The sequence below is a fragment of the Carassius auratus genome, chromosome 16, assembly GCF_003368295.1.
Source record: "Carassius auratus strain Wakin chromosome 16, ASM336829v1, whole genome shotgun sequence".
Taxonomy (NCBI): domain Eukaryota; kingdom Metazoa; phylum Chordata; class Actinopteri; order Cypriniformes; family Cyprinidae; genus Carassius; species Carassius auratus.
The window spans coordinates 12,048,976-12,058,859 of NC_039258.1; the positions used below are offsets into that span (position 1 = coordinate 12,048,976).

Sequence of the window (9,884 nt, forward strand, 5' to 3'; positions counted from 1 at the left end):
CTTTTTGCAAGACAGAAAGACAGTTTTTAATGTGTTAGGATTTCTATGCACATAAACTTATGTTAGAGCCTCAAAGCTCAGGTTTGTCAGTTCATGGAATTCTAACACATTAAAAACTGTCTTTCTGTCTTGTAAAAAGCATTTCTATTCACAAGACAGAGGAATCTTTCATTTTGGCAAGATTTGTATTTAACATGGAATGAAGCAACATTCTTTAACTTACACTGCAAAAATTTTCGTTGTAAATTTACAATAAATAATTGGATAAATTTTGCATGACTTTCACAGTAAGGATTACAGCAATATACTGTGAAATATAGTCACAGCAATTTACTGTAATTTTATATCTGTGATATTACAATGCATTGTTGTAAAAGCACAACCTTATACTGTAACTTCACAGCTTCAATGACACAGCAATTACTGTGATATTACAGTACATTACTGGGGAATTACAATCTTTTGCTGTACATCATTACAATAAGGCCCTGTACTTTTACAGTGTGTAGTGTGAAAATAATGTACAAATTGACAATACTTCACTGTGAATTTACAATGTATACTGTGGAAGTCATTCTAAAATTGTCCAATAACTTACTGTAAAAGTAATGCAGATGAAGCTTCCATTTACTGTGAATTTACAATCATTGTACAATTAACCCCCTCCCCCCAACAAACAACTCTGAGGTAAAGTCAACGTTAGCCCAATGGCATATTTATTAAGAAAAAAATATTTTTCATTTGTTTAGCAGATGCCAAGTACTTCAAGAGTCACATGCAGCAGCATTGTAGTGCAAAGTTGTCTGGAAAAATTACAAAAAGAACAAGGCTACTCAAAACTGAGCCTGACAACTACCGCTGAAAAAAAAAAAAAAAAAAAAAAAAAAAAAAAAACCTATGATGCCCACTCAAAGTCAATAAGTTTCCTCAAAAGGGTGCTCACATGAGGGTTCATTGTTGTCCGCTTCTTGGTCTTTGAGCCTCTTTCAGGATTGATGCCCAGGAAGCACCTGTTAATAAGCAAAGATAGTTTCAGTTTTAAATAGACTTACAGTATGTATTGCAGACAGCATTTATCAAGGTGTGCTTTTTGCTGTGCTTTTTCCCCACATAGAACCCTAATAGATTTATAATTAAAAACCTGTTAGATCTTACTCTCACCATAATTTTTTTTTTTGTGCCATTTTTAGCCAAGGTGCCTCAGGTTAGGTTAGCGTTAGGCAAAGTGGTAGATTTTTTACTATGAGAGGTAGCAAAACTAAATAAATAGCTGTGATTGGACCGGCAGGTATTTGTCAGCATAACATGTGTAGAAACCCAGATTGATCTGCAGAGCGAAATTGAATGAGTTCGTGAGATCAGGATGGTCTCACCAGGCTAGCCTCATGTACCTCGTTTGTCAGCATTTTTGACCTCAAGACAATCATTGACTTGTAAGCCTGTACTATAATGTGAATTACAAGATTAAATGTGATCTTTATAAAATACCTTTGAATGAACTCCAGTGTCGAAGATCCAGCGGTAGGATACTCAAGGTTGAATACGTAATAGCTGCTGAAGAAAGCAGCTACTCCATGTAAAAATAAAGGGTGTGGGCCCATCACGACATGTCCTTCGATGGATATAAGCCATCCAGAGGGCTTCATCATGTCACCTGAAATGAACAGATACAACTTAAGATCTGCTTAAGATACAAAGGGCTATACAAATGTAATTATTATTATTTATTGTGGTCATATAGATTTCTAGAATGAAAACAAAATAATGAGTTAGAAATATCGGTACTAGATCAAAGTAACATTACCTTGAATGATCAAGCACGGGGTTCCGGGGAGTTCTGCAGTATTGACGTCCACAGCAGTGGCACATGGCTGTAACATAGTTAACACACAATAGCATGGATTTAGGATAAAGGATAAATATTGTTCACTGGTCAGAGGTAGTAAATCATGCAAGGTAAATCTTGATAATGTAATCACTCATTTTGCATTTTAAATATTTGAATAATAAAATCTTACATGAACTTCAAGCATCAAACTCTCTTTCGGCTCTTTGAAGTACAACATTAGGAGCAGCAGGATGCAGGCAGCCTTGTCAGAGTCTGGATCATAGCAGGCCAGAACATCACGGATCTTTGGGTTGTCCAGTGTTGCACAGTAATCCAGGATGGTCTGTCCTCTTCGACTAATTTCCTCCTGTAGCTTCTGAAGGACATCAACGTCCATCAGGAGGTTAAAGTGCGAGAATAGGCATTTCTGAGAGAAGAAAAATGGCCATTCCTGTTTGATCTCAGACATCGCTGCAGCAGGCACTTTGTTAAGGTATTTCCGCAGGATGATGCATGTCTTTTCCATCATTGGTTCTGCTCTCTCTGCCCCACTCATTCCTTCCCCTGTGTACACAGACATACAAATCCATTGTTAGTACCCAAGTAACAATTTGGTCTTGTAGCCGCCCAACACACACAGTGTTCAGATCTTGACAAATTACTAAATTCTAAACAAAATAACCCAAAAAGAGAGTAGATGGCATGCCTGAGTAGATGTTCAGCAGATCCCTCTTTATATTCTCCAATGTTGCCTCGGTCTCCCCCTCGGCAAATCTGCTGGGCCCCACCTGACATACCTAGGAGTGGGCATCACAGAGTAACAATACTATTGGGGATGGTTATAACTCAGAAGTTGGAGCAAGTCATCTCATGACTGAATGGTCAGCAGTTTGATTCCCTGTTGTGACTGTTTAAATAGACTCATCCCACAGAAGTTATGTTACAGTGTAATAGTGTTGTAAACACAGGTGTATTTTATCAAACTAATTAAAGTAATATTCTACCATTTGGGGAATTAAGCTCATTTTCCACCTAACCTCATTTTTCCATCAAACAATTGATTTTTACCTTTCTCCTGTTCATCCAGCAGTTCCCTTAGTCTGGCGATACCATGTATAGCTCCAGCCTATAGCATAGATCATTGGATAGGATTAGACCATTAGCATCTCGCCTGCAAATTGACTAAGATTTCCGGAATTTGTCCTATTTAAAATTTGTCTCTTGCTGCGTGATATCACTGCGCCCATGGTAAGTTAGCAACGTTCCTTGATTATTACACCAGAATGAGAGTATAGTTCCATGTCAGATCAGCCTAGAAAATCACCACATTTCATTTTCCCTTACTTTTATTGCATGTTCTAACTTGGGAAGAAACTACTTTTAAATAGGAAAAATTCTTGAAATCTTAGTCACTTTGAGGGCGAGATGCTAATGGTCTAATCCAATCCGATGATCTATGCTAGGCTGGAGCTATATGTGGTATCGCCAAACTCAGGGAATTACTGGATGAACAGGAGAAAGGTAAAAATCAATTGTTTTACTCAAGGGGAGGTGGAATATCCCTTTAAGGTCAATGTATTTAGTGTATCACAACCATGCATGCCAGAGAGCCACTATGCACAATATCAGCGCCCTGGCTCAGATAAATCCTAAATGGAACAAGTCCATAATCACAGGTAATTACATCGCAACATGATTGCTGTGAAAAGGGCCCATGTCAAAGTGTCAATAAACTAGTCAAGAGAAAAGTATGTTTTGTCCTGTTTCAGTGTTATTCATGGTCATTTACAATGCAAAATATTGACAGACTTTACATGTATATTGCCACATACATATTGCCACATACCCGTATTGGTCAACAGGACCTCTTGCCTCTGGCCTCTCCTGCCATTCCAGTGCGCTGCCTTCTTTCTCTGCAGCATTGAGCAAGAGCTTTATTCCTATTTTTTTTCTCCACTCTAATTTTTACATGTTGCAGAAGAGAGTGACATCCGTCTCCAGCAGTATCACTGTGCTTGCCAGTGTCACCAAATGATTTTGGATGGCTCCTGAAAATGTGGGTGGGATAATTAGAAAACATGTCACCATTGTGGCACTTATGATAGAAGCGTACAGCAAATGTAAGGATTACTTAAAGGAAAGAACTAAGAAAAGGAAAGAAAAGGAAATAAAAGGAGAAATTACACAAAGGCAACCAACAATAAGAATTTCAGTTTGAATACAGAATATGATCATTTATTATTGTAATTTAATTCTAGCTGGATGTCAAAAATGAAAGGTGTATTTATAAATAGTGTTTTAATAGTGTAAATAGTTTTTTTTTTTTTTTTCTGTATTACTTTGAGATTGCTAACTCAATGTAAATTGCATTTACAACTTTTACAATTATTATTCATTCATATCAGGACAAGTGGGAACCCTAGTGTTAAAACCCTCCAGTTGTCCAACACATCGTGAGAATAACTTACTCCAGTTAGCTCAGTCATGTTGTAACTAGGATACCTGCTGAAAATATAAATAAAAAAATAAATTCATGGACCGTTTGAATCAATAAGTTATTAAAGTTAAACAGCTAACAGTAAGCCCTGCTAATCTACGATAACCTTGACTAATAACAGAAATGTGCACACATTAATAGTAAAGTTTGTCCCATTACTGGTTTTATAAACTTTACAAATACCAAATTTGTCTTAACGGTGATATTGACATGCAAAATTATAGCGAAACATTACTATTATTACTCATTACTAACATTACTACTATTAGCAAATGCTGTGAGAGAATTAAAAAAAAAAAAAGAAACCGGGCACTTGCTAACAAAATGTGAACGGTTGTAACTAACTTATATCCGCTGGAAAAAAAATCATGGACCGTTTGAATCACTAAGTCATTAAAGACAGTTAAACAGCTAACGGTTAGCCCTGCAAATCTATGATAACCTTGACTAATTACAGAAATGTGCACATATAGCAATGTTTGTCCCATCAATGGTTTTATAAACTAGTATAAAATAGTGACATGAAAAATTATAGCCTAACTCTAACTAACATTAAGTTACTTCTATTAGCAAATGCTGTGAGAGAACTTTCAACAATTCCCGGCACTTGCTAACAAAATGTGAACTGTGTCATGCAATAAACGTTTATTTTAAAGTATATATTATAATTATATTAAAATAACATGGGTGTAAGTGCTGCAAACATGCATGCTGCTCACCTTCTCCATTCAGCCCGGAATAGAAGAGGGACACGACGACAGCGCTTTCAATTCAAAACAGATCGGTTATGTCATGTGACTTCCCATGGCACATTTCAATACAATATTTCACTGTAATAATACTGTTTACTGCTGTGAAATACTTATTTTTTACACTGTGTTGCTGTGATATTACAGACCTTGTTGTGATATAACAGTAGGTTTTAGATAGCAAGATTTTACTGTAAAATAAGAGTTAAATGCTGTAAAATCCAAGGATACTGTAGTTTTTACAGGTATTCATTGGGATATTACAGGGAAACTTAATTACAACAAGTTACTGTAAAATAATACTGTTAATTATTGTGAAATGCAGGTAATTTTTAACAGTGTAGAAAGATGGTTTTTAGCATATTTGGGCTTGTTTCCACTTAATTTCAGCAGAAACACTGTTTTAGCATTAGTGATCTCAAAATGCTGTGAACTGACAAACCTGAGCTTTGAGGCTCTAACGTAAGTTTATGTGCATAGGAATTCTAACACATTAAAAACTGTCTTTCTGTCTTGCAAAAAGCATTTCTATTCACAAGACAGAGGAATCTTTCATTTTGGCAAGGTTTGTATTTAACATGGAATGAAGCAACATTCTCTAACTGAGAAAGATGCTTTTTAGCATATTTGGGCTTGTTTCCACTTCATTTCAACATAAACACTGTTTCAGCATTAGTGATCTCAGAATGCTGTGAACTGACAAACCTGAGCATTGAGGCTCAAACATAAGCTTATGTGCATAGGAATTCTAACACATTAAAAACTGTCTTTCCGTCTTGCAAAAAGCATTTCTGTTCACAAGACAGAGGAATCTTTCATTTTGGCAAGATTTGCATTTAACATGGAATGAAGCAACATTCTCTAACTGAGAAAGATGGTTTTTAGCATATTTGGGCTTGTTTCCACTTCTTTTCAACAGAAACACTGTTTCAGGATTAGTGATCTCAGAATGCTGTGAACTGACAAACCGGAGCTTTGAGGCTCTAACGTAAGTTTATGTGCATAGGAATTCTAACACATTAAAAACTGTCTTTCTGTCTTGCAAAAAGCATTTCTATTCACAAGACAGAGGAATCTTTCATTTTGGCAAGGTTTGTATTTAACATGGAATAAAGCAACATTCTCTAACTGAGAAAGATGGTTTTTAGCATATTTGGGCTTGTTTCCACTTCATTTCAACATAAACTCTGTTTCAGCATTCGTGATCTCAGAATGCTGTGAACTGACAAACCTGAGCATTGAGGCTCAAACATAAGTTTATGTGCATAGGAATTCTAACACATTAAAAACTGTCTTTCCATTTTGCAAAAAGCATTTCTGTTCACAAGACAGAGGAATCTTTCATTTTGGCAAGATTTGTATTTAACATGGAATGAAGCAACATTCTCTAACTGAGAAAGATGGTTTTTAGCATATTTGGGCTTGTTTCCACTTCATTTCAACAGAAACACTATTTCAGCATTAGTGATCTCAGAATGCTGTGAACTGACAAACCTGAGCTTTGAGGCTCTAACGTAAGTTCATGTGCATAGGAATTCTAACACATTAAAAACTGTCTTTCTGTCTTGCAAAAAGCATTTCTATTCAGAGGAATCTTTCATTTTGGCAAGGTTTGTATTTAACATGGAATGAAGCAACATTCTCTAACTGAGAAAGATGGTTTTTAGCATATTTGGGCTTGTTTCCACTTCATTTCAACAGAAACACTATTTCAGCATTACTAGGGAGGAACCAGCAGTGTAAACAATACACATGTCACAGATCACAGGTGGATGAAAGCTGTGTCCAAATTCAGGGTCTGCATCCTCCTTAGGATTCTTCTTAGGATTATTCTCTTGAAGGAGGATGGGTCCTCCGAAGACTGCAAAAACCGGAAGTCGGTGTTTGTGAATTTGGACAGCCTACCCTTCTTTCAGTTCCCTCCCTTACCCGTTGCTCATATCCTGTCGCCTAGCAACCGTGACAGCGCTAAGCGAGACATGGGTGAAGAGCTCATCGTTCTCTCCCCAGAGCTTTATAAACACTTCTGTCTGCTCTTTCATCCTAAGAAGCGTTAAAAACAGCTTCAATCACTAACAAATAAGCTGTATGTAAGGGGATATTCACACAGGCAGTAAGGAAGAAGCTAGTTTACGAAAGTAAACTTTTTTTTTTTTTATACATATACACGTACAAATGTAAAAAAAATGCTTAACGCTAAAACAAAACTAGAACCTAACTAGAAAACCACTGAAAAAATTTATTTTTGAAAAGCCAGTTTTTTATAAAACATCAAAAATAATACTCCTCCCCCACTCCGCTAACGCTCGCTTCGTCCTGCCGAAAAGAATTATGGGATAGGTAGGGCGCGAAAGGATCCACCACACCGATCCTTCCAATTCTGGGAAAAGGAGGATGCATTTGTGGGCCGTATTTGAAGGATCCTACGAATTTGGACAGCCTTCGTCGCAGCGCTGTGACGTAACATCCTTCAAATGAGTCCTCCGAAGGATGTAGACCCTGAATTTGGACACAGCAGAAATCTCCCCCTAACATCTTTTATGTTAGGTATTTAAGCAGTCAAACGGCAATAGATTGCCCCCTACAGGTCAATCAACCCTAGCTCAGTATATAACAATATTAGAATTATTTTATTTTTTTCAAATAAAACAAAGTAAAAATTGGTCCAATGAGGAGAGCGAACAGTTAGTCCCGTCCTATGATCGGAGCTGTGCGAGAGAGAACGTGCGATGCGAAAGAGAGTAACAGCAGCTGTGACACGGTCCTGAAAAAGGAGAAAACACAATTAGAACACATAAATCAGCAGTTGTGTTGAGAAAAATAACAGATTTTGAGAGAAGAAATTTGAATTGAACATCATCAGTCGTTTATCACAATTGATGCTGGCGCAAACTGTTATCGAGTAGAGAGAAACTTATTGGAGTGTTGCCTGTCTGAAACCTTCATAATTAGAAAATTTGAATTCTCTTGGTGAGTAAAGTGATTAAATCCTCAATTATAGAGGTTGCTTAAATGTTCTGTAAATGTTTTTTAACCATCAAATGCTGTTGTATTATGTGCAGTAGTTTACATAAGATGTATATAAGCTAATCCTCTGTTTAAAACGGGAGGAATATAGTGTGAATGTGTTAAATAACTAATGTTCAGGTTTAAAAGTTACTTTAAACAGTTTACAAGCGTTATTTTGATGGGTTTTTGTTGTGTATTAGGCTATGAAAGATGGCTGATTGTGACACACATGTGATACGGGCAGATGAGGCCTAATCACGTTATTTGAAAAATGCTCTTAGCATGTCTATGCAAATTTCAGTGTGTTAACGTTAAATGAGCATGGAGTTAAATATGTTGAAATGTTGTTTATTCACAGATTAACTGCTGTGATGATGTATATCTTGAACAGAATGTCTAATTGTATTTTTGTCCTTGTCTTTTGCAAGGTTGTTTTTTTTTTTTTTTTTTTTTTTTTTTGTCCTTCTCTCTATCTCCCTGCTATCTTCTATTTTCCATCATCTTTTGAGTCAGGTGCAGCACATTTTCTGGAACCAGACGATCGTCAAAGAAGCCTTTGAACCTGAACTGTTCCTGCATTGCACTAAAAACACGCTTTCTTTCGTTTTTATTTTTTATTTTTATTTTTTTTCTGACTTAACTGTGTTGCTCAGAACTCAATTGCGGAAGATGGATCTCGTGTAAGCAGCACTGAACTGGAGCTAAAGTTTGGTTAAACCCTAATCCACATTGGGACTGTTAATGAGAGCATTAAGGTTGATACATTGTTATTTTTATTTTTTTTTCTTCTCTGTATTTTTACTCAAATTCCACTGTCAAATTATTTGGTTTTATTTTTATTTTTGTTGTAGTGTTTTTCTGAAGAACAAGAGTGAAAAGGGTATTTCAAAGAGTCATTTGGAAGAATTGTATTCACAGTCAAATTCAAGTTATTATCTATATTAAATAAGCCAATTAGAACACAAATTAAATAAATAGGTGAAATACATATTCTATATTAAGTGAAAGTGAAGTAAGTGAAAGTGAAAGTGAAGTGACATTCAGCCAAGTATGGTGACCAATACTCAGAATTTGTGCTCTGCATTTAACCCATCCGAAATGCACACACACACACTGTGAGCACACACCCGGAGCAGTGGGCAGCCATTTATGCTGCGGCGCCCGGGGAGCAGTTGGGGGTTCGATGCCTTGCTCAAGGGCACCTAAGTCGTGGTATTGAAGGTGGAGAGAGAACTGTTCATGCACTACCCCCACCCACAATTCCGTCCGGCCCAAGACTAGAACTCACAACCCTTCGATTGGGAGTCCAACCCTCTAACCATTAGGCCACGACTTCCCATATTATTTTATATATCTATATTCTATATTAGCAGAGTAAGAGTCATTTAACTTTATTAGGTTGAGTCTAAATAGGTCAAAAAATAAATAGACAAACAATTAGTAAAATAGAAGAATAAATAAATAGAAAAATAGAAATTTAAATATATAAGGGTTATAAGAAGCATACATTTACTTATTTCATTCTTTTAATTTATTTTATTCTCTATTACCCCTTTTTGGGTTACTATATTCTCTGTTATTTTTTGTTTATTTATTTTGTTTCTTTGTTGGATTTGATGATGTTGAAACTCTGACTTTTATTATTATTATATATTTTTTCCTTTTATTATTGCATTCCCTTTAATACACCTTACCTGTTTCTAATGCAGCCAGTGTTGCTGTCATTTCCTTCTACCCTTGTTGCTGACACAGTCTCTTGAGTGAATCTGATCTTCTGGTCGCTGGTCCAAATTTAGAAACG

The 9,884-nt window shown here is 36.3% G+C and overlaps 1 protein-coding gene across 1 annotated transcript; it reads right to left on the minus strand.

Moving 5' to 3' along the window:
- Positions 1 to 895: 895 nt before the first annotated feature.
- LOC113116774 (uncharacterized) lies at positions 896 to 3,846 on the minus strand. Its single transcript, XM_026285102.1, has 6 exons — positions 3,675 to 3,846; positions 2,511 to 2,625; positions 2,019 to 2,392; positions 1,805 to 1,871; positions 1,489 to 1,654; positions 896 to 1,010 (listed from the first exon to the last, which is right to left on the minus strand). The coding sequence occupies exons 2-6, from the start codon at positions 2,530 to 2,532 to the stop codon at positions 896 to 898; spliced, it is 744 nt and encodes a 247-aa protein (XP_026140887.1). The 5' UTR covers positions 2,533 to 2,625; positions 3,675 to 3,846.
- Between the last annotated feature and the right edge of the window lie 6,038 nt (positions 3,847 to 9,884).

Coding starts and splice junctions, on each gene's coding strand:
- LOC113116774 (XM_026285102.1), bottom strand. CDS start 2,532: ATGCCATCTACTCTCTTTTTGG. Junction 1,872..2,018: donor GTTTGATGCTTGAAGTTCAT/GTAAGATTTTAT, acceptor ACTATGTTACAG/CCATGTGCCACTGCTGTGGA. Junction 1,655..1,804: donor CCCGTGCTTGATCATTCAAG/GTAATGTTACTT, acceptor TGTTCATTTCAG/GTGACATGATGAAGCCCTCT.